Source organism: Larus michahellis, chromosome 14, assembly GCF_964199755.1.
Source record: "Larus michahellis chromosome 14, bLarMic1.1, whole genome shotgun sequence".
Lineage (NCBI taxonomy): Eukaryota > Metazoa > Chordata > Aves > Charadriiformes > Laridae > Larus > Larus michahellis.
The window spans coordinates 6,595,413-6,619,772 of record NC_133909.1 but is presented as its reverse complement, the minus strand read 5'-3'; the positions used below and the strand labels follow the sequence as shown (position 1 = coordinate 6,619,772).

The 24,360-nt window shown below is 52.5% G+C and overlaps 1 protein-coding gene across 1 annotated transcript; it reads right to left on the bottom strand.

Annotated features, from left to right (window-relative positions):
- Positions 1-1,290: 1,290 nt before the first annotated feature.
- On the bottom strand, positions 1,291-23,046 carry EVPL (envoplakin). The gene is made up of 21 exons (XM_074607489.1): positions 22,323-23,046; positions 21,620-21,774; positions 20,821-20,944; positions 19,887-20,012; positions 19,535-19,573; positions 18,164-18,325; positions 17,477-17,584; positions 16,726-16,821; positions 16,133-16,258; positions 15,060-15,206; positions 14,756-14,910; positions 13,130-13,227; positions 11,952-12,133; positions 10,119-10,297; positions 9,555-9,693; positions 8,434-8,627; positions 7,780-7,930; positions 7,129-7,212; positions 6,933-7,043; positions 5,796-5,888; positions 1,291-4,981 (listed from the first exon to the last, which is right to left on the bottom strand). Exons 1-21 carry the CDS (start codon positions 22,527-22,529, stop codon positions 1,532-1,534), a joined length of 6,126 nt encoding a protein of 2,041 aa, XP_074463590.1. The 5' UTR covers positions 22,530-23,046; the 3' UTR covers positions 1,291-1,531.
- Between the last annotated feature and the right edge of the window lie 1,314 nt (positions 23,047-24,360).

Genomic DNA, 24,360 nt, shown 5'->3' with positions numbered 1-24,360 from the left:
TGTTGTGCTGAGCTTGCCAGCAGGGGAACAATTTCTTCTTGGAGCCCAGACTTCAAATCCCAGCTAGGCTATATAGAAATAGAGGTTATGCTGCTGCTCCGATGGGGAAAGGAGGGGGAGAAAACCTCTACCCTTATGGATTATTTTGGGTCTGCTGGAGTTCCCAAACAGCGTCAGCTAAAAGAGCCCTTGGGAGAGGAAGAAGAGCAGCTCACATCAATAGAAATCAATTTTTCTCGTCCCGCAAAGCCAGGGGATGCTCCGCAGTGGGGTAGATACCAGGGAAGAGCATCTGGGAGGTAGATTTGCTCATTTCAGCAAGGGCTGAGCAGTGGAAGTTACACAGAGGAGGGAAAGCTCACCTAAAGAAATAGCAAGTGCAGACTTTCCAGTACGCTGGGTGGCTCCTGCAGACAAGGCCAAGGGCTGTAGAGAGCAGTTTCACATCACCGTTGACTGCAAGCGTCATCAGTCTGCTACTGAAGGTCATCCCTTCCTTGCAGCTCATCTGCCTCTGTACAGGTACCAGACAAGGTGCCAAAATAATCTACTTCAACAGGGTTTGGTTTTGCCTGGGGCTTGGCTTCCTCTGCCAACAGCTCAGTGAAGTGACACAGGTCATTGTGCAGCCAACACCATCACAGGTCCGCAGGCAGAGAGGCACCAGGGACAGGCAGCTGGAGGGGACAGGGGGGCTGCTCCATTCAGTAGCTGCCCGCACTTAGACTGGATCAAACATAACCTGGAACTGCACCCGTTGGCAACCAAGTCCCTCTTTCAGAGGTGTCCAAATAGCCAAGGAGCAAGTCCCATTGTTTTTCAGTTTTAGAATCATAGAATCGTCTAGGTTGGAAAAGACCTTTAAGATCATTGAGTCCAACCATGAACCCAACACTGCCAAAACCACCACTAAACCATGTCCCTCAGCACCATGTCGACCCGTCTTTTAAATACTTCCAGGGATGGCGAGTCAAGAAAATCTTCAAAAATATGGACTCACAGGCAGAAGAAATGCAGGGGGTTCAGCGCTGTGAGATTAAGGGGAGCAAGAGCCTGCAAACCCTTTGGTAGATTGGGCTGCAGGGCACAGAATTGCGTGGGGGGAGGACAAGCCGTGCCTTCGGCTGCTTTGCAGCCTGAGCCTGCAGAGACAACACAGCCACAGAGACACACTTTCTATGTTTATTGCATGCAGAAGAATGACCCAACACTCTGGCTCTCCCCCCTTTCTGGGCATAACTGCGTTTAACCGACTGCCAGTGGAGTTCTCGCAATCAACCCCCCTTTGCTGTCACAGCAGCACCCGGGGGACTGCGGGGACCCCGGTGTGTCAAGCCCTTATGTGCTCACCATCACGCTTTCCTCCGCACACGGCCAAGCTGCGTTGGGAAGCAGATAGCTAAGACAGAAGAGTATGCAGCCCTAAATGCTAGACGCTCCGTTCCTGTGATCGCTGCTGCCTCCATGGGGAGAGGTGTTTGGAAGGGATGAACTCCTGAAGGAACCAGATCCAGTACGTGCCTGAACCCATTCAATGCCTGAACCGCGAGAGCCTGGGGGAACGGCTCGCCTGGTGGTACCGCTGATACCCTTCCGATGTGGCCGGGAGCAGCAGGAGGCTGCTCAGCGAATCCTTCTGGCAGAGGGCCATGGCCTCCTTGTAATTTATCTTCTCTTTAGTGACAGGGTCAATGAGATCTTTTTCATAGTTGGACTCATCATGGAGTCTGTTGGCCAGGTCGCCTGTTATCATCCCTGTCTGGGCAGCTTCCAGCACGGGGATGCGACCAGTTTTCTTAGGATCGATGAGCCCTCCAGTTAGATGCTGGACCTCTAGGTAGGGGAAAGCGCTGTCTTTGGTCATCCATCCCTTCTGAACTGCTTCCCCTACAGACAGCCTTCGTTTGGTCACTGGGTCCTCAATCCCTGTGAAAGCTTTCTGGGCATTGAGCAGTCTCTGCATGTAGGTCCTGTCAATCAGCCCCCTCTCGATCGCCTTGTGGACTGAGAAACGGTCCCGAGAAATGAGGTCTATGATGCCCCCCGTGGCAGCCTGGGCTTCCAGGAGCTTCTGAGCCGTCATAGGATCAAGCAGCTTCTTCGCAACAGCAGTCTTGATGTTGTACTTGGTGTCAGTGGTGGTGTCATACACCCCAGCAATAGGCGATGTGTCATCACAGAAGCCCTTCTGTGAGGCTGGGGGGAAGAAGGTTTGGGTTTGGTGGGTGGTGGGTGATGAGAGCGGGGATTTGGAGATGATAGAGCCAATAGAGAGGGACGGAGGAGGCTTGGATTCCCCAGCCACCAGCAAGGCAAATTCAGAGATGGGAATTTTGCCATCCCGATACAACTGGTACTCCTCCTTTGTGATCCTCCTCAGCCTTAGAGCATCATCGATGGAGTACTGCTTCCCACTTTTCTTGTCAAGGAGAAGTGAGACTTCCCCATTTGGGCCCAGGGTGGTGACTTCCTCCCAGTCACACTCCAGCTCTTGCAGCTGGATGTACTGGCCTCTGTCTATGATACCTCTCTTATAGGCCTCGTAAGGGGACATATCCTTCCCTGTGTCAGGGTCCAAGATAGAGATCTTGGTGGAGAGGTTTGTCTCTCTCATCTGGGTCTCATGATTGATTTCTTCCCGGTTGACCCGTGACTGGAGATCTCGAATGAACCTCTCCTTGTTGTAGATCTGGTCCTTCTCTCTAAGGATGTCTGCCTCCAACAGGGAAAACTCATGTTCCAGCTGCTTCTTCTTCTGCCTGTCGTTCTCAGTCCGTTGGTTGAGCAGTTTGGACTCCTCCCGAAGGAAGAGGACTTTCTGCTGCTTCTGCCTCTCCAGCTCCCGCAGTTCACTCTCCAAGTTGGCTCTCTCCTGGATGGCCAGGTTCCTGGCTTTCTGCAGCTCTGTCTCTTCACGAGCCCATGTCCTCTTCATGCCTTCAGCTCTCTCGATCTTCTCCCTGAGCCGCCGTACCTCCTCCTCTGCCTTTTGCTTGGCTCCTCTCTCCCTGTTCAGCAGGTCCCAGATGCGCGCACGTTCACTCTCCAGTGCTCTGTCCTTTTCCACTCGAATCACCTCCTTGTAGATGGTCTTCTCCTGGGATTTTGTTTTCTGCAAGACATCAACTTGCATCTGCAGGTTCTTGCATTCTCTCTGCAAGTTCAGCACCTCCATCTTCTCATGGTCCAGCTCCAAGCGCAGGTTGCTGGCAGACTGTTCGAGCACTGGATCCTTCTCCAACTTGACCACTTCTTCCATAATGATCTTTTCTTGCACTGGGGCTGGGGTCTCCTCCAGCTCCTTTATTCGCAAGGTAATTTGTCTCATCTCCTTCTCCAGTGCAAGCCTCTTGCTTCTATCCTCCTGAAAGTTGAGCAACTTCTCTTGCTCTTCCACCAGTGCACGAACCTGTTGCACATCACGTTCCAGACGACGCCTGTTGCTTACCTCCTCATCCAGACTCCGGCTCAGCCTGTTGTGTTCATCTCGGAGCTTTGGATCCTTTTGAGTCAGTATCACCTCTTGAACAACTACCTTCTCCTCTGGCTTTCGCCTCTCCAGTAGCATGTATTTATTCTGCAAGTCATAGATTGCATCCTCTGCAGCTCTCCTCTTTTGAGACATGTTACGCACCTCTTGACGGAGGCGATCAGCTTCTTTTTCCAAGAGCGGGTCATTCTCATATCGGATGACTTCCTTGTTGACCAGCTTGGTTTCCACCTTGGATCTCTCCCTCTTCCATTCATCCCTTTCACCCTGCAGCCTAATGAGCTGCTCTTGGGTCCTGCCATTGGTGTTCACTAGTTCATTGAGCTGTTGTTTCAGCCTGTCAATTTCTCTAAGAATCTCTGGACTCTTCTCATGTTTCACCACCTCTTCTATAACCTCCTTAAGCTCCACCACTGGCTTCTGTGACCTGAGGACATTGAGCTCTGCTAAGGCCTCTTCCACTTCACTGTCAATCTTTGCCCTTTTCAGAGTAACTTCCTGCAGCTCCCTTTTCAGGTGTGCAATTTGCCGCTCCGTTTCAGGATCCACCAGGAAAATCTCGTTGACCCTCTCTTTAACCTCTACCCTTGGTTTTTGCTTCTCTGCAATACTGTACTGGCTCTGCAGCTCTCCCAGATCACCTGTAAGCATCAAGTTCTTGCTCCTCTCTTCTTCAATCAGAGTTTTCAGCTTGGAAGACTCTCTCAGTAACTCTGGGTCCTGCTCTACCTGCTTCACCTCCTTAACAATAATTTTGGGTTCTGCTGTTTCAATTAGTCTTTCCACCTCCTCAATCTTGTTCTTCACCTTCACTATTGCTTCTTCTGCAGACTTCCTCTTGAAGGATTCCTCATCAATTTGTAGCTGCAGGGTCCTAACGGACTTCAGCATTTCTGGGCTTTTCTCCAGTTTGATCAACTCCTTCACCACCACTTTCTCTCGGATATTGGGCTGCTTTCGCTCCAGCATGTGCAGCTCTCTCTTACGCTGCTCAAGCTCGGAAGCAGCAGCCAAGCTTTCCTCCTGGAGACGTTTGATCTCCTGACGAAGACTGGCTGCTTGGCTCTCCAGGCTGGGATCTTTCTCAATTTTTGTAATCTCTTTGGTGAGGAGTTGGGCAGGAATGACCTTCTTCTCACTCTCCATCTGGGCAAGCTTCTGGCTCATCATTTCAATGTCTTCTTGCAGGCTCTGCCTCTTTTTGCTTTCCTCTTCAATCTGCTGTGCCATCTTAGACAGGTTGCTCTCCACCTGTGGGTCTCTGTAATATTCTATCACCTCCTTTTCTTCCACTCTTTCAATCGGCTTCTGAGTCTTCAACATTAGCAGCTTGTTCCTGTGTTCCTCCAGGTCCTCTTCAATCTTGGCCACTTTCCTCTTTTCCTCCACCAGCTGTGATTTCAACCCCTCAGATTCCCTGCTTCTTGTGGCTTTGTTTTCAGATTGCTGTGTTTGCTTGTGTACAGCTTCAATGTCCTCATGCACTTCCTTCTGCAAGGGAAGAACAATAAAGACTTAAAAAAAAAAAAAAAAGGCAGGGAAACCAAGTCACTCTTCGAATCTGGCGCAGAAGCTTTTTCCATGACAAGGCACGGTAAGAGACAGAACAGGCACAGAATCCCTGGGAAGCCTCCAAATAAGGCTATTTGTAAATGTCAACTGAGGACACATTCCCACCATCTCAACTAACTGACTTGGTGTGTCTTCTCCTTCTCAGGGAGGTTCTGCAGCACCCCACAAAGGTGCTTTGTGCTGCCTTGTTGTATCCGCAGCTGAGGGAGGGTAACATGGCCAGTCCCCGCTGTGCAGGGGGTTCATGGCAGCATCACACAGCACCCCAGTTTAATCTCTTGTCCTTCCCGAGCACACTGAAAGTCATCCAGACCAGAGACCTTTCCTACAGGTGAATCAAGCCCTAGAAAGGCATAAAAGTCCTATTGCTTTGAAGCATTTCCAGAAGGTTGTGAGCACTAAATTCCAGCCACATCCACAGATGAATCTGAAATTCTTGGTCTGTGCACACTGATTAGATACAGCTGAGAATGGGACTTTAGAGCCCTATAAACCACAGCTTCAGTAAAGAAGGCCCACAGAGGTGATGAAAGTCAGAATTTAAGATCAGTGTCAGTGAAACTGGGATTACTCGTGGTCTTTTTTTCTCACAGGGGTTTCCATTCCTGTTCTTCCACACTCCTGGATGTGGAGATTCTGGGAGGGGCAAGGGGATGCCAGGCTGAACTTATGTCTGACAGCTTTGGAAAGATCACTTCAACCCCCCATCTTGCAAGGAATTGTTAGCTGGTACCTTCTCAACAATCTTCTTGGCAAACTCCAGCCGGCTGAGCTGCTGTTTATTTTCTGCCGCCAGTTCCATGTAGAGCTTGGTTACGTCATTTTCCTGAAAAAGAAACAGCGGTTGAGAGCCTTGTCCGCCTCACCCTGATGCAGGTCTGTTGGATGGCACACTCTCCCACCCCTCCTTTCACCCGAATGCACTTGGTGTACCGCACTGTTCCAGGGCTTGGTGTCTTCACATCTGACTTTCTAGAGAGACACAGAGTCTAAGGACTCACGTAGGAGATCCTGTCCCCTTTATTTGTATGCCTGTCAGGTGCGGGCTGGCCTACACAGGCTCCAGACTTCCAAATTCACCTTGGTCCACACATGGATGGCAGCTGGCACACAGCCCAAGGTGATGCAGGAGAACAGGGGTGTAACTGGGAAGAGCACAGAGGAGCTCTGGCTCAGTCCTGTCCCCAGTAGCTGCTCATCTCTTCTGCCCAGGTAGAGGGAAGTCAGTCTTTAATGCACTAGTAAAACAGGTCCCCGGGTTTGGAGAAGATGTGACACAGCAAACACCATTCAGCAGTAATCCTCAGAAAGGTGCAAAATGACCCGCACTCTGCCATGCTTCTGCAGGGCTGAGACAAAGGTTTGAACGCCTCCTCTAAACCACTCCTAGAAAAAGTTTTGGATTCTTCTGGAAATAGAGCTGTTTCTACAGAGGCAACAGTTTTATATTTATATACCAAGTAATACCCAAGTCTCAAGGGAGGTCTGGCAAAAGAATAACAATTTACAACAATCGGTTGATCCCAAATGCAGGAAATGTGTAAATAAAAGGGTTTGGAGGAGAACATCAAATTCACCTACAACGAGAGATGCCTGTGCAAGCCCACACACCTGCCCTGGTAAGTTTTATCTTCACACACAATGTGGCAATGAGGCATCACCAGCAATCTCGACCAAAGGTACCAGACACAGCCCTAATTCTGGATCTCACATGCTGCTCTGGACAAAGAGATCCCTGATGACATTTGTCCTTGAGATGAGAACCATAATCAGCTGTGGCCATCAGAGTGGATTTAAGGCCTTGCAGAGCACATGGGACTTGAGTAAGGAGCTAGACAATGGTTTCCACACCTTCATCTTAACATTTTACCTGTGCCTGGATGCTTTCTTGTAGGGGGGTCACACGCAGCCTCTTTGCAGCAAAGTCAGTCAGGGAAGGGTCCAGAGAAGAGCTGTATTTGCCTGCTTGGAGTTCATAGTCCTGTTTGGAGCAGAAACAGAAGAATCAGTTGGGATCTCTTGAGTGAGACGCTAAGGGAGTGCTACATGGGAAAACCCAGCCATACATTGAGTGTGGACTGCACGTTCCGGGATAGTCTGACCACTGCGTTCTTCTCAGGCTCCTTGCTTTCGATCTCTTCCACCAGCCTCTGCAGGAGAGACACACGATGTTAAGGACAGATTGAGATACAGCAATCCAGTAATACTCTTGCAGGCAAGAGCAGTAGCTCAGCCTGGTACCGACGGAAAGGTGAAGACAAGACGATGTTTAGGAAAGCCTCCTGGGCTTTAGAGGATCGCAGCAGCGCTCTCACTGGCCAGGACCTGCCTCACTGATTTATGATGAGATAAATAGCAGCCAACACAGAGACCTTCACATCTCATCATCTGAGCTAGTCAGCTTAGGATCTGCTCAAGGAGAGAAAGATGCAGGAGGGCCCAGATGCAACAAGGTGCAATCTTTCAGGATCTGGGGGTGTGATATCAACCTCGGGGGGGCTATCATAGATGAGGACACCAGCACTGTAGATGAATGCAGCAGGGCAAGATACATCATCTGTGGGCTGCAATCCATTGTTTTCCTTGCTCTAGTTCATTCACTGTGATGGGTGAAGTACACAGCTGGGAGCTGGTTGGTACTATTTTGCATAGTGTTCACAAGCCAATTTCCCCATCGCTGTAGCTTTACACGTCATGAGACTTGCCCTGAAACTCACCTTCTGCGCCTGCAGCTTGTAATTGATCTGGCTTGGCCCATCAGTGGTCTTCACTTGGTGCTTCGGTAGGTTGTTCATCCAGAACATCAGGTTCTCATTGGAGTTTTGGAACTGCTGGTAGGTGAGACTGATATTTCTGAGGGTCTTCTCTCTGCGCAGCACAAAGTTGAACAGGAACATTAAGGGGATGGGCAAAGATTCATGTGCAAGTTCCCAAAAAGACACTATGGTGAGAATGTCACCACAACAAACACCAAAATAACATAAACAGGAGGGTGACAACCGGTCCCTGAGTGGGGAGCACAACTCTGTGCATATCAGGTTTGCTACTGCAGTATGAACACAACCTGGGAGATGAGAGAAGGAAACAGGCAGGCAGCCAGCAGCAATGCCCGTAAGAAGCGTTAAGTGCACAGGTCCCTCGGGGTAGGGTCACTGGGTCAGGCAGAGACCAGCAGTCAGCTATTTAAGACTGCCTTCTCGCAGGGACCTGGAAGCTCAAAGCCTGTGCTGTGCTTAGGAAGGTGGCAACTGCACAGCAGGGCAGACCTGGTCAGGGTCTGGGTCCTGCAATGAAGAAGGTACTCTCGGGACTCTGACTAATGCTGGTCCATGTTATCTAAGAGGAGCAGAGACGATGCCATAGTTCCTCACCGCTGATCCAGCTGGTCCGCAACAGCATGGTAGCGATCATTGAGGAGCTGCACCTCCCGCTTCTGCCGGGGCAGGTCGGGACAATACTCCTGGAAGTTGTTCTGCACGGCGCTGCAGCTGTGCTCAGCATCCTTGAGCGCCCGGTTCAGCTTCAGCACACAGTCCTCTTGGGCCACCAGGTCCCTCTTCATCTTCTGCAGGGGAAAAAGACACCTCCAGGTTTGCACCAGTTGATGCACCAACCAGAAACACCCTCCTTAACTATGCCGTGCCTAGGGGCTAGTCCAAAATAGACATGCAATGTGGAGAGATGTAGCAGCGAGACTTGTTCAGTAAAGAAGGTGGGAATCAAGGTGGGTTGGACAATGCATGGAGCAGAAGGGAGAAGTTTTGGGGAAGGCAAAAAAGGGTCTCTGTGATTCAAGGGCGAGAGCTAATGATGGGGCAGGGAGAACGGGAGCAGGAAAGAACAGGGGTAGGTGTGTGGCGGAACAAGAGAGGTTGGATGCTAAGAGGTTCATTGCATATTGAAGAGAAGGCTCTAGGGAGACCTTATAGCCCCTTCTGGTATCTGAAGGGGGCCTACAAGAAGGCTGGGGAGGAACTTTATAAGGGCAGGTAGTGATAGGACGAGGGGTAATGGCTTCAAACTGGAAGAGGGGAGGTTTAGGTTAGACATTAGGAAGAACTTTACTGTGAGGGTGGTGAGCCCCTGGCCCAGGTTGACCAGAGAAGCTGTGGCTGCCCCATCCCTGGAGGTGTTCAAGGCCAGGCTGGACAGGGGTTGGAGCAACCTGGGCTGGTGTGAGGTGTCCCTGCCCAGGACAGGGGGTTGAGATTAGGCAGTCTTTAAGGGACCTTCCCACCCAAACCATTCTATGATTCTACGATTCTATATTTTAGGGATCCAAAAGGTTGCCTGGAGGGACAGAGCTTTTTGCTAGGTGATGAGTGCAAGTCAGCCTATGACACCAACATAAAGCCTTCAAGGAACAAGTCCTTAGAAGGCTCCATTGCTGGTGCCTCAGAGTGCTCAAATAAGCAAAGTCCATCTCTCCCCACCATTGCTACCTGAGCTCAGAGATCTCCCATTCCTAACAAAGAGCCTGATGTTCTCCTACCAGCAAGTCGTTGGCCCGATCCTGCAGGGCATTGGGGGATGCAGGAATGATGCTATCCTGAGCCAGCTTGGCCTCAAACGTGCTGATGATCTTATCTGTGTTCTCAATCTGAGTCTCCAGGTTCAGGGCAGCCTTAGCCCTGGGGAAGGGAGAAATAACAAGACAAGATTAGCTACAGAAGACCCCATTCTTCTCCTTTTCACTCTGATTTTGCTTATTTAACATCAGAGCTTCTACAGCGTGGCAGAGAACAAGCAATACACACTCACAACCCTGTCATGAGGCCCGTAAGTCAGATGTATTGCATTTCACAGCATAGCTGGGACACACAACCATTGTGGTGGACTTTCCACAATGAGGGGATCTGACCACACATGACGTACAGGAACTCCTTCAGAGGCACCTTTGATGATGGGTGGAAGGTTTCCAACAGGCCCTGGGCTAGATGGACCTCAACCAATGCCCACATAGACCAAACACATTTTCTTTCATGCTTTTGTGTTGACTCCTCTCTGCACGGGCTTCCTCCCCTCACCCCCACCAGGCCTTGCCATCCTCACTCACTTCTCGTTGTACAGGCTGGAGAGCATGTTGACATCATTGTATTTGCTCCGGAGGGCATTCAATGTGACGGGGAGCTGGGAAGCCGAGGTGCTGGTGGGTTTCTTGGAAAGGTAGGTCTCACACTCCTTCTGCAAGGTCTCCTTGGCTGCCCCCAGGTTCTCAAGCTTCTTTGTTGTTTCCTGGCAGAGCAGATGGGAGCAGAGTCACCCAACACAGTCATAACAGCGCTGTTGCGAAAACCTGTCTCCCTCAGGGGCAGATTTTGCTGTGGGGCTAAGGGTGAGGCAGCCCTCTCATAAGGAGGTGGCCCTTGGGGCACAGCCCCATCCATACTGCGGCTGTCTGGTGATGGCAGGCTGTGGGAAAGAGATCAAACCAGACAAAGATGGAAGAAGCCAACCTGCCCGAGTCCATCCTTCTGCCAGCACCAGATAAATACCCGCAGGTGAAGATGTGAGAAGCTGAACTACTACAGACCCAGACCTTATCCCAGAGGAAAGGAAGGGGGCTCCAGCGCACTGCCTTTTTTCCTGTCCCCCTCGCATCTACCAGTCTGTACTCCCCATCAGGCGAGCCAAAGCTGGACCTTAGATTAATTCCTTCTATCCCTCCCTCTATCCCATTATCTTTTATGCTACAGACTTGAGCGTGAAGAGTGACAGCATCCACATGACAAGGCTGAGGACTCCCCAGGACTGCCGCCTGGTCCACAGCTCTGAAACGAATGGACCGTCTTGCTACAGAGCCGAGCCAAGGGAAGAGCCTGTGTTTCTCTAGAATTTGGCTTAACCAGTCCCATTGCAAGGGCTCAAGCCGGCCTGAAACCCTTGCAACTGCAGCACTGGTTTCTCCTTTGAAGCACCAGCTCTCATCTCCTGTTGGTTCTGAGATACTAGTTGTTTAGCTTAAATAAATTTTCGTTGGAATAAATTACTTGGGGTTATAATACGATGTGATTTATGCCGTTTGCCTAGCTTTACTGGGCATGAGTAGCTAGATTTGCTGAAGCCTTTAGGCCACAATAGAGTTAATTTTCTTAGTAGTTTTCCTAGCAGCTGGTGCAGGGCTGTGTTTAGTCCTCTAGCATGAGAAAAATGTCAATAACACACTGATGTTTTGGAAGTGTTTTTCCCTAAGTCTGGGACTTTTCACCCTCCCCATGCTCTGCCAGCGAGCGCAGGTGCACAAGAAGCATAAACCAGAAGATAAGGAGGCGACAGCCATCAGCAGAGACTGCAAATCAACAGGATAAGAGCAGTCAACGGCCGGCCTGGACACAGAGAGAGAATCCAAGGTGTTAGAAGACCCCAGACCAAAAATCACCATTGGACTAAAAGATGTGTGAAAAGCGTGTGAGGGGTGGGTGTAGAGATCGCAAGGGCATCATTGCCCAGGGATTTCTTTGTTCAACATCCCTCTCTGGAGGCACCCAGCCCCAGCTGACCCTGCTGCTGGACCTCTCAATTAAGTTATTTATTTTTGTAAAATCTGATGCCGCAGACTCTGCAGTGGAAAACCCAGGGTCGAGCCTGGAAAAGGAGGGAGCATGCCCAAGAGTGTGTGTGTGTGTGTGTGTGTGTGTGTGTGTGTGTGTGTGTGTGTGGAGTCGGAAGGGGCACCCATGGGCTCACTGGGGTCACCCACTGCAAAGGGACCCTGGTCCCAGCAGTGATAGTCTCAGGTGCTGTGTGTGCGACTCCTTGTGTGAATGCTCGGGCAGCAGCTTCTCCTTTAAGAAGTGTAATTCATATGTCAGTTCTGGTTTGGGCCAAGGACACGGCGATACCAAACTCATCCTGCTCCAACCCACCCGCAGCAGCGCCCAACACCCACCTGCTGCTGTTTGATTCTCCGGGCAAGGTCATCTGTGGGATCACTGTAGTTCACTGGAGACCTCACTCGGTTCAAGACCTCCTTCTCCACCTGGACCAGGTCCTTGCCAACACGATCCAGGCTACCGAGAAGCTGGTCAGCTTGGGGATCATCCTGGACTACAGGGGGGCTCCTGGACAGAGCTGCAGTGAGACACAGCGTAGGTTAAGCCCCGTTTCTCTTTTGCCAGCCCACTCTTGGTGCACGGCCCTTTCTCACAGCTGTCCCAGACGTGGTCCCTAAAGCTCCAACTCCCTCTCATGCCAGCCCTGCTGCCAAGCTCTGCCCTGTGTGTTCTGCAGCTCTGGAGCACACGGGCTGCTCCTGAGCACGGGGCTGTGATGCAACCACAAACAATTCGGTTAGCATTTCTAATCTGCAGAGCATCACGCACGTGTGTGTGCCTACCCATAGCAAAGGCTTAGGAAAATGGTTTTAGCTCTGCCCTGGCCAGCCAGAACTCAAGTCCGAAGGAGAGACAAAGACAGCCAAGTGCTGCCATGCAGACACATCCCTGCTCAGCTTTGCTGGCAGCTTCTGGACTACAGCTGTGGGAGTAACAGAGCAGCCAGGGGTTGGGATTTAACCGTGGCTCACTGCTTATCCACGGTCCCCAGCTAGGGAAGAGAACTGCAAGGGACCCAGATTCCAAGGAAGGTTTAATTTAGGCTTCTGGATAGGTACATCCCCCTGCAACCCTGAATACTCTTCGCAACTGTTGGTGGAGGTGAACCTCAGAGGTTTGAGAAGGGCAACAGGGAGTTTAAGTGAATTGCCTGACATCATGCGGTGACTTGTTGGCAGAACCAGGAGTCAGAGTTGGAAGGGACCTTAAAGATCATCTAGTTTCCAACCCCCCTGCCCTGGGCAGGGACACTTTCCACTAGACCAAATTGCTCCAAGCCCCGTCCAGCCTGGCCTTGAACACCTCCAGGGATGGGGCAGCCACAGCTTCTCTGGGCAACCTGGGCCAGTGTCTCCAAATCTAACCACTCTATGATTATCCCATTGGCTGCTCCTCTCCATAGAGCAAAGGCTGACCTCAGGTCCCTCCGCCTGCTTCCAGCCAGGTCTGGGAGCTCCACAAGGGAGGCGCATGGGCTTGCTTTGTGGAGGGTATGGTGAACGAGCTGACATACCCTGCTGGCTGGGCTGAACTTGCTCCTTGTGGCTGCGTCTCAGGGTGCTCTGAACCGCCGCTCGCTTCTGCTTCACCGTGTTCAGTTCCCCTTCCAGCCTGTGAGCAGAGAGGAGTGTCGTCAGGCAGCAGGATGGGAAACTGCTGCGCTGAGCCAGCCTCCACAGAGCCCAGCCCGGCAGCAGCTTCGTGCCTCTGCCGGGGAAGGTGTCCCCAAGGGCAGGGGCAGGCTGGGACCCCACAGGCTGTTGCAACTCAGAGACGTCCCTTAGGAAAGGGGACAGCAGCAAGAGCAGCCGCTTGGTTCGAGCAGCTGGTTTCTCCCACTGGAACCAGCGTTTCCCAGCTCTCGCCAGATGCTAACCAGGCTGGAAATTTATTTCCTATCACTGCAGCGCTTCATAGGAAGAGGGTAGAAGTAGCTGCTTCTGTGGCTGCAGCTCTAGAAATGCCAAGTCTCATTTGTAAGGATGGTTCCCTTCTAATGAAACCAGAGCTGGGATCAATAGGAGCTGGAAGGACCAAAAAAAAAAAAAACAAAACTCTGTGTGAGAAAAAAAACCTGATGGAACCAGGAGGAGGGGCCTTTGAAGGACCAGGCTAGTTCACATCCCCGCTATGGGCTGCTCCAGCTAAGCACCTGATCTAAAACCAGCAAGTCCCAGCTCGCCTGGCTCTGTGTTGGCAAAGGAGGGCTGTCCCTCCGCAACACCAGGACACGGATACGTGCTGAGGGACTGAATGGTGGAACAGGCTAGGAAATAAAACAAAGACAAATATTTTGCACGTAGGAAGGGAAGCAAACACCGGGAAAAGAAAACAAGCTGGCAGATACAGCCTGAAAAGAGCGAGAGTTTTCCAGGCAACACCTGCAGAGCTGTTGTCGAGGAGGAGATTGCAAACTTTTTCTTTTCTTCTTTAAAAACACACATGAAACCCATAAATCCAAAGGATTCGGTAATCTGGGATGTGTAAAGAGGGGTATGCACCCAGGAAGAGCAACACAATGAAATAATCATGCCTGCATGACTGGGGAACCAACCTCCCGTCATGGACATGTCCAAGTAACTCTGAATCTGGGCTGTGGGCCTTTTCCACAGCACTGATTTATCCAAGCACCCGAGGACATGATTAAAAAGGGAATGCCGAAGCTCCCTGCACCACCCCCCTGTCCTGTGGGAACCACAAAAGCTGAATGAGCAACCAGGCAGCAGTAGACTACATGGTGGTTCAAGGAACATTTCTCAGTCTCCAGCTGGGGCTGGCTGAGAGGAGATGGCACAGATAACTGTCCTGTTTGGCAAGTCCCAAGCTCCAGACAGATTCTGCAATGAATTTAGTCAAACCTATGCAAGTCACGTGTTTGGGTGAGGAAATCAAGCCCGACTGCCAGAAAACTCTTTGACAGCAAGGTCCGTACAGCATGCAGCGCTGTCGAGGAATGGCAGGAACCCGGACAAGATACTTCAGTGCAGGGAATAATCCCTCTCCAGGAGGTATTTCATATACAAGACAGTCAAGAGCTCTGTTCGCAGCTGCTATTTCTCTGCAGTTGCAGTTGGGCTGGCCACGACCTAAGAGCAAGTCTGAACGTCTCTCTGGGTGAGGATCTCCACTGCAGACTCACCTATTGACCTTGTCTATGGACTCAGGGTCTGGTGGAGGGATGGAGAAGCAAGCAGAAGGTGCCTCCTGGACCACACCAGCGCTGCTCTGCACCACCCACATCTCCGGGTTGCTGTTGTCCTTCAGAGTGTACTTGTCACCTCTGGTCAGCTGCACCTGGGAAAGAGACACAAAAAAAACCCAGTGAAAGGCTTAGCATTCCAGCACTAGGCTGGTTCCTCCCACCATGGAGCCAAGATCTGGAGCAACCAAAGAAGAACCCAGTTGCCTGTCTCTTCTGAGGGTACTGCTAGTCAAGCCCTCACCTCCCCAGCATCCCAGTCACAGAGGGTGTCCAAGGTGAGGGTCTGAGAGGGACGCATCCTGCGCAGTTTCAGTGGGCTGATCTCTTTGCTCCTTCTCTTCAGGTCAGCGATGCTCTTCTCTGCCTGCTTCACCACCTTCTCTTCGTTCTAGACAAAACAAGGAAGAGACCGTGTTTGTGACCAGGCTTGGATGAGAAGGAAGGCGCAGGTGCGTGTCACACTACAGTGAGTACGTTGGGACCAATTGCCCATCCTTGTGTGGTCACTGCTGGGGTGGAGTCAGAAGTGTCTCCATTCTTGACCTCTCCATGTCCCCTCCTCCCCTTTTCATTATCAACGCTCTCATCAGTTTCCTTCGCTCACAGCACATCTGCCCTTGAAGGCACAGCCTGGGTTATCATTAGGTGATCCCACACTGTCATATTAAATCTCCTGGAGAAGTTTTTCTTTTCAGAAGAGGAACAGACACCTGCCAAGAGGTGGCCACATTCCAGTGTCAGAAGGTACCCAGATCCCAGCACCTCTTGGGAGTAAAATGCGTTGCATGCATGGGAAGATACCGTCTTGAAAGTGTCCCCTCCCTTTCTCCTGGGCAAACGTTCCTTCCTATCTGCATCTCGCCCCCGAGGTCAGATTTCTTTATTCCCTCCCTTGCCCTTGGCTCATGAGAGTGCCGAGGAGATGGGAGGATCTCTCCCCGCTGCTTGGATATCAGCAGCTCACCCTCTCTGCGGGCCCTCTGATCCAAGTGTCTCATGTTTAGGACAATGTGTAGCTCCTCTTCTACTCTGATGGTGACCTGGGGCCTGGCTGTGTGTCACTGATGGGGACCAGTGCCTTCCCAAGGGTCACTGCCCCACCGCAGGGACCTTCTGGGGCTATAGGGACTCAGCATCCAGAGCACAGTATTGCCGTGAGCTTGCCTGTCCCTAGCACAGAGCTGGCACGAGCTCCCCTGGTAGGGTTATTTACCCATCTCTTCCCTTTCCCTGCTGTTATTTACAGGGGAGGTTGTAACATTTGGTCTGCCCCTTAGGTCTGGCAGTGCCCCCGGCCCTGAAGACCTCACTCACCTCCAGCTGAAGCAGGAGATCTGACACCACCCCAGGGCTGTCTTTGTTAAACTTGCTGTATTTGGTGTCCAGGTCGGAGTTCATCTTCTTCAGGGAGCGGCTCACGGCCTCGGCATCGTCCTGGAACTGGAGGTGTGGGTAGAAAAACAGGCAGGGATGGGGTGACATTGCTGTTTCCAAGTCCGGTGGGGTCTCTCAGTTCCCAGTATCTCTCCCACAACCTGTCTGGGGCTCACAAGACCCTACAGACCACCCTCAGAGCATGTGCTTGGACAAGGACCCTCCATCTCCTGAGACACAGGCAAGTAATCCCAATCAATGGACGAGCAGCGGGTAATGACAGCGAGCTGACCCTCCCCTGCCCCTCTTCTCCAAGGTGGCACACTGACCGGTCCCCACAACAGGGCTGATCAGGTGAGCTGAGAGCCAATCCTTCACTGCAGCACTAAAGAACTGTATTTTGAGAGGTGTTTCCCCAAAATACCCTGACTAGGTGCGAGCAAAGGATCTCCCATCCTCGTCTGTTCCCAGAGACCAGCCTGCCCACTCCAGCCTGACCCTGCAGCCCCAATGCTCTCTTCATTGCGCTTTACCTTCTTATACGCCTCCACGCTTTTCAGTTGACTCTCCTGGCAAATGCAGAGATTCAGGAAATTCTGCCACTCGTTCTTCAAGGCTTCCTGGTGCGCCTGCAGTGGGACAGAGCACAACTCAGTGGGCTCCAGCTAGTCCTACCGCCCCCACCACCAGTCTCCTTTCCCCAGAAGTCCTAGAGATCAGAGGAAGGCTAAAGACCACTGTTGAGCAGAGGCAAAGCCATGCCCCGGCATTGCCTGACGCTGAGCCTGAGCAAGCAGACTGCTCCACAGGGACCTGGCTCACACAGAGTAGCCACCATTTCTCAAGGGGTCTCAGCTGCGGTGGTGTGGGTGGCTGTGAGCCCACCTCAGCTTGCCGCTGCATCTGCAGGCTTGGAAATACAACTTCGGAGCTGGTTTCATCTGGGAGAAGTCATGCTGTGTCATAGCTGGAGTTTCACAGCACTATGAATGTGGCTGCATTGACCACATGTCTGAGCACCAGACCGGGAGCTGGTCCCAGCACACAGATCTTAGCCGCTGTCTTCTGAAGGGGTGAAGACCCTGGACTGCGCCCAGCCTCCCCGTGGGGCTGGAGCAGGCAGAAAGATGCTGCAGTGCAGTTGGTGAAGTGCATGAGAAAAGAGAACACAGCAGGCTCTGCAGAAAAGGTCTCTTCCAACCTGTCTCCTGGCTCTTGATCCACAAATTGTGGAAAGCGTTCTCATTTTCTTGTAGGGTTTGGGAGGAGACCCCCTTTCCCTACCTGGATAGGTTTGACAGCTGGGTGCTTTAGCTCAATCATCCTGTCCCCATCATCCTGAAGATGGTTCACAAACTCCTCTTGGCTGAGCAGCTCGTTGGACTTGAAATCCTGAAGGGGAAGAGAAACTTCATGACAGAGGGAGCACAGAGTGGTCTCCTGGGGCACCAAAGCCCGCATAGCAGAGAAAAGGCTCCCAAAGCATAGCCATCCTTGTTTGTTTGTGTTTTAAAAAAAGAAGGGGCTGGGCAAAGCTAAAACAAATTAGACACGCTTGGGCCTCAGAAAGCATCAGGGCATTCATTCAAAGAGCATTTTCCTAAGCAATTATCCCTCTCTTCTTCCTGGTCCCAGCATGTAGCAGTCACTGGGTGGTGTACTTTGGACTTTGAGGTTGACATGACACTGAGCCCTTCCCTCCCCTCTGACCACTGAGCCCCACCAACAGCTCTGTAATATATGGTCTCACATGCCAGCTCAGGGGACAGGAGGGGACACAGAGGGGCTCATCCTTAACTCCAGCATGGATCTACAACACTTCTTCCACCTCCTGTTTCTGTGCCTGGCGCTTTTGGGCTGCCCTGGGAAAGCACCAGGCTCAGGGCTGGTGGTGGATGTCTAGGAGGCTGGGATCCACCCTGCAAAACTCCTGCCCCGATGGCAGGACAGGCTGCCATCCCAAGAGCTCACCTCATACTCCCGACGTATGCTCTGGACGTCCATCATTTGGTCACTCCAGTCCTGCTTCAGGATCCTGGTCTGCTGGTCCGTCAGGTATCCCAGCTCCTTGGTGCAGCCCTGGAGGTGGTGGTACAGGCTGCCCAGGCTCTGCCCACGCCAGATGGAAGCTTTCTGCCCGTGCACACAGGGGAGAGACAGCGTTGGTGCTCAGGCTGAGGAGCCCCTTTCCCCTCCTCCTCATCCTTCTCCCCAGGACCCCGCTTGTGTTGCGCATAGAATCATAGAACAGTTTGGGTGGGAAGGGACTTTTAAAGGTCATCTAGTCCAACCCCCCCGGCATGAGCAGGGACAAATTCAACTAGATCAGGTCGCTCGGATCCCCCTCCAACCTGACCTTGAATGTTTCTGGGGGTGGGGCATCTATTTCTGGGGACTGGATGCCCATCTCTCTGGGCAACCTGGGCCAGGGTTTCACCACTCTCATTGCAAAAAATTTCTTCCTTATACCCAGCCTAAATCTACTCTCTTTTAGCTTAAAACCATTACCCCTTGTCCTATCACAACAGGCCCTGCTAAAAAGTTTGTCCTCATCTTTCTTATCACCCCCCTTGAAGTACTGAAAGGCTGCAACAAGGTCTCCCCAGAGCCTTCTCTTCTCCAAGGCTGAACACCCCCAACTCTCTCCGCCTGTCCTCACAGGAGAGGTGCTCCATCCCTCTGAGCATCCGCCAGGAGATTCCCAGAGACCTTGGTAAGGCATCTGCTGCCGCTTGCCCTTATCTGATGGGGCTGCCGTTCCCTTTCCCTCCTCACAGACGGGATATGTTTGTCTAACCAGAATCTCAGGTGTGGGCTGATGCCTCGGGCAGCCTGAGAGCTGGCCCAGCTCTGCTGTATTTCTCACAAATACCATTTCTCAGCATTAACCCTTACGGGCCCAGTTAGCTAAACCCAGGACCTTCTTCCCGGCCACCTCCTTTGCTCCAGCTGCACATTTCCTCTCTGGAACTCCTGTTAGGGACCAGTACAAGCCTCAACATTTGCAATCCTGATTTGGAAGAGCCTGTGGGCTGGGACAGGGTTTCTTGCTCCCACATCCATAGCCCTGAGCTCACGGACACACGGGCAACTCCAGATCAATGATCCACAAAGAGGAGTCGCAGATCTCACCCACAGCATTCCCCTGAGATCAGCGAGCCTGCTCTCAGTTTACACCCATTCCAAGGCAGGAAGGAAATGGGGTAAGAAAATGAGGGACACAACTTCACTGGATAAGACCAGAGGTAGCTCCTGCCGTGAGCTGGGCATCCCCTGTCTGTCAGGGAAGGTGTTACTCTTCTGTATCACCCCGTCTGTCCAGAAAACCACCGAGAAGCTTACCAGCAAGTCCTTGTACTGGCTCTTTAAATCTGCCACGTCCTGGGTTACAACACGGACAAGACCAAGGGGGGAAAAAAAAAAGATATAGAGAAAAAAGCTGTTACTAAAACAGGTGGTAGATACCGACGAGTTGATTTATGGAAGGTGCATTAGAAACCTTGCAGGAACCACCTTCCTGGCCCCTGTATGGTTTGATCTGTCCAAGCTCAGGTCTCCCCATGCCCTCTGCAGAAGCAGGGTGGACATTCACCCTGTGGAGGAGCGGATGGGACACGCGGCCAGACAGCGAGCGGAGCCTGCAGGGTCCCGAGCGGAGCAGATGGGACCAAGGAGGGAATGGAGGGTGCCTTACCCCACAGCGGAGGTTCTTGATCTGGAGGCCATAGGCTTCAATCTCCTTCTGGAGGATGTTGTGCTCAGCTATTTGCTTTTCCAGCTCTGACATGCCGGGCCCGTACTGTCCCGCGTTGACTTGTTTCTGTGCAAAAGGAGTTAGGCAGAGACTAAAGCAAAAGAATTCATTTCAGGGAAAAGCCCCAGTGAATGCTGGCAGGGTATGAAAAGATCCGGTATCTGATACCAGTCCAGGAGGAAGGGAAGGGATCTTGTTGTTGTTTACCGTCATTGCTGTTGATTGCCATTTCCCCAGCCGTACAGAGGGGCAAAGATAACCAGACCATAAAACCTTGTGGTGTACCAACCTAAGCCGAACCAGCCACGCTCCCCCACGGTGCCATGCAGTGGATGGGTGTAGCTACCACCCAGCCTTCAAGGGAATCCAAGCTGACTCCAAACTGGGCACTGCACGTACCCACGATCTTGCAGCGTGAAACCCTAGGATGCAGGGCTGTGAAGTCCTTGCATCACCTTCTCCATCCTTTCATCCCACAGGAGGGCATCTCTACCTGATCCCTGTCTGGTAGCTCTTAATCTGAAGGGGTCAATCAAGAGGGTCCTCCAGAGGGTTTTAAGAGGTGGGAGGAGAGTCCTTCTCCTGTCCAGAGCAACTGAGTTACTTCCACCACCCCCAATGTCCCTGCACGATGCTGAGCACGTGATGGTGGTGGAGTCTCCATCTCTGGAGACATTCCAAACCCGCCTGGACGCGTTCCTGTGCAACCTGCTCTAAGGTGACGCAGCTCTGGCAGGGGGGTTGGACTAGATGATCTCCAGAGGTCCCTTCCAACCCTATGATTCTGTGATGGCTGGCAGAGCACTACAGGCAATAGTGGACATTATCTGGCCTTGGAGAGTTGGGAGATACATCTAAAACTAGCTGCTGTTACCATCTTTTGGTCCAAGATCCTGGCCCAGTCTACTCTGGGCCCCACATCAGGGATGTTCAGTTGTTCGTAGAGGGCCCGGTACTCTGAACAGAGCTGCGTCACGCGGTCGTGGAGCTGCTGGATGCTGCCAAGGAGAAAAAGCAGACGTCTCTGTGTCAGTTTGCAAGGGGGAGAACCGCAGTGGGGTTTGTAGAGCCTAGATTTCACCCGTAAGACCCAGGCTGCTTTGTTGTCCCTTTGTGACGTGGCCTCCTCCAGCAGTGGAGGCACTTGCCCTGGTGCTCTCCATCTCCAGGGATGTCTCAGGAATTACAACCCAGGAGAAAGTTGCAGGGAGATGAGGGCTGTCCCTTCCCAGCTAGAAAACAACTCTTCCCTCCTGATTTCCACCTAGAAGGGCTGGAGAGCGAAGGGAAGCAAAACACCAGAGGCCAACTCTTCTCCCATTTGAACACCCAATTTTGCTTGCCTGAACAGAAGGCATTCACTTTGGGAAAGGCAGAGGAAAAGGGGATTTGACCTGGGAATGGGGCCACATTTTAGCTCTGCATTTTTCTGGTACCTTTTACAAGAGCTCCCAAATAAGATGGGGGACTCTTGGATGATCACTCTGGCAGCCACCCTGCACACCACTACCTTTACCATATATTGGCAGAAGACCTGATTTTAAGGCTAGAGTGTATGGGAAGAAGGGTGAAACACTACCTCTCACGGCAACGACTGGAGATCAGCCTATATCCTAGGAGGGTTCCCAATCGCTCAGTGCCCCCATCACACCAGTCCCCCCAGCTGGACTTACTCTTTCTCTATCTCAGGAGCCTGAGGGTGTTTCAGCCGCTTGGCACGGTCCACGTCCAGAAAAAGGTCCTTCAGCAGGGTCTCCGCTTCCTTCAGGTTCCTGGCATTCTCCTGCTGGAACTCAAAGGGCTTGTTCTTCTGGTGATTGCTGGCATCCTGGAGACCAGGGAAGACAGAGAAAAAAGCCTGGTTGGACCACGCAGATCTCACAACATTCCTTGGCCAAGGCAATGGATCTGGATGCTCAACACACCAACCACAGATGGAACCCTGGTGGCCAGGGTGCTGCTGGGGAGTGTTTGCCCAGCCAAGCTGCCAGCTTCAGCATCTCTCCCACCCAGGGCACCTGTGTGGGTCGGGCTGGCTGCCCGCCTCTGGGGTTGCTGGGAGGCACAGGGCTGCGCTGCTGTAGGTGAGACAGCTTTGGCTGTGGGAAGCATGAGGCACTGAGCAGAAGGCACGGAGGCTAGAATTTGAGAGGCCCCAGTATACAGCCCCAGGGGCTGGGAGGCTCTGCAGGGCGCTCTGTTCCTCCCCAGCCTCGAGTCAGCCCCCGAACCTGCACCAGCAAGTTGACGCACAGAGCAGACACCTGACCTGTTATCCCAGACACTGCATTTCTAGGCAAAGCCGTTCCCCTTCCCACCCACCTGCATTTCAAGGCAAAGCCTTTCCCCTTCCCACCACCCTCCGCCACAACTCACCTCCTTGAGCCTGGACTGTGTCTCCAGGATGTCCTTCTCCACCTGGTCGGCATTTGTCTGCATGCGGGAGATGAGTACGGCCAGCTCATTTGTTGAGGACCTGAGAGAGGGAGCAGAAAAGCAGATGGGTGGGTGAAGGCAATTCTCACTCTCTTCATCACCTCCCAGGACCTGACACAGGTGTGGCTCTTCAGGCCTTTCCCCCATGTTCTCCTCGTCTCCAAAGAAAGTCTAAGCTGTGACCGAGGGCATGGATGGATACAAGCGGTCGGTGCCTGGCTGTTGCCTTCAGCCAACTGAAGGTAAGAGGTGGTGTGTTCAGAGCGAGCAGGCGGTGGCTTTTTGCACACCACGCGGCTCATCTGCGCAACTCCTCGCCGCAGGACACTGCAGATGCTCCAAAGTTCGTGTGGATTCAAAAAGCAGTGGAGAAACCACACACACACACACCCAAAAAAAACCCCAAAACAACAAAAAAAACCCCAAGCCAACCCCTCCCCAAAAAAACCCAAACAAACAAAACCCAATAAAAAAAATTGCCGTAGGGCTCACAAATGCACCAACACCAACTTCAGGAAGACCTGAAGCCACAGACGGCTGGAGGCCAGGAGAGGACCCTGCAGAGGCAGCACAACATGCTTGCCCTGTTTGGAGGAGCTTCCCTGGGTGTCTGCCCTCGGCTGCTGGTAGAGGTGGGTGAGATGGTCCTTCAGCCTGACGCAGAACTGCCATCCTGTGGTCTTCCTTCATGCAAAGCGCTCTGCAGGTCAGCCCATTTTGATGCTGGAGAGGCCAGTGCCACCCCAGGACCAGGCTGCAGTGGACAAGGACTTGCTACGCAGCCTACAAGCCCCTCTGGGCACTGTGTAGGCTGTTGCAGTCACGCTGCTTTCAGGGCTTGGGGACAAATTCCCCAAGCCCATAGCACAACTACCAGCCCTCCTCACCGCAGTGAAGATTCACTGAAGGTCCCCATCAGACCATTTCTTATTGTCTCTCACCCCGGTGCCGTCACACAACCGATGGTACCATCACAGCACCTATTCCATCACTGCTATCGTGAATGAGTGCCGAGAGCCCTGCTGAAACAGCTGCACCCAGAGCCCGCAGCAAGGCACGGGATGGTTCCCAAAGCTCCCTGCGGACAAGGAAGCACAAACCTTGGTGCCACCTTTGTCCTCACGTCCTGTTGTTTCTAATAGCATCTGCCCTTGAGGAGAGTGCCGGCCCTACCCTCCAGGCAGGGAGAGCGCAGTGCTGCCAGGATGTGGGCAAGCAGAGGTGGGAGGGTGTGGGTCGATAGCATCATCCAGGGACTCGAGCCCTTGGATGACGGTGGGTGGAACAAAGTTCAGCAGAGGCTGAGCTTGGTTACGTGCTGACTCTGGGGTCTGAGACCAGACGGAAAGAGTTTGAGCAGCAACAATGGGACGTTGCACAGGGGTCAGGCAGTAGAACCTCCTCTGTGCCTTTGGTGGGGGAGGAAGGTAGGAGAAAGGTGATATCCTGCAGCAGAGCCATCCACATCTGCCCTCCAGCCATGTGGTTTCCTTCCTAGCCCCTGAATCCAGCAGAGGACCAGGGGAAGCAGTTCCCTTAATGGCTCTGTCATTGCGTCAGCTCCTCATCATGGCTCCAGCTATTCAGCGTTTCATACCAAAGGCTAGAGCAGATGCTGGAGTGTTCATATATTACTGCCCCAAGTGACTGTTCAGTGCCACTGAGTGTTACGGTCACCCCAAGCCAGGCTCTTGGATGCCACAGATGGGCTGAGCTGGCTTGAAACGTGGGCTCCATGCTGACCACGGCTGAGCCCATGTAGCTCCAGAGGCGCAGCCCCAGCGCTCCTGCTCACAGCATCCTCCTGTCCCCTTTCTCCAACTCCTCCCTTGGTTTGGATTTCCCAAGAGGGTGGCGTGAGCCTGCGATGCAGCAGCTCCCAGCTCCCTCGGGGGCTTTGTGTTGGCAGCGTCTCCTGGCCATGCCTCAGCTTCCCTGCTGCAAAACGCACGTCAGCGAAGTCAACAGGGGACTGCTG

Coding starts and splice junctions, on each gene's coding strand:
- EVPL (XM_074607489.1), bottom strand. CDS start 22,529: ATGGGGGAAAGGCCTGAAGAGCCACACCTGTGTCAGGTCCTGGGAGGT. Junction 20,945..21,619: donor GCTCCTGAGATAGAGAAAGA/GTAAGTCCAGCT, acceptor TCTCCTTGGCAG/CATCCAGCAGCTCCACGACC. Junction 9,694..10,118: donor TCCAGCCTGTACAACGAGAA/GTGAGTGAGGAT, acceptor TCCCTTCCCCAG/GGCTAAGGCTGCCCTGAACC.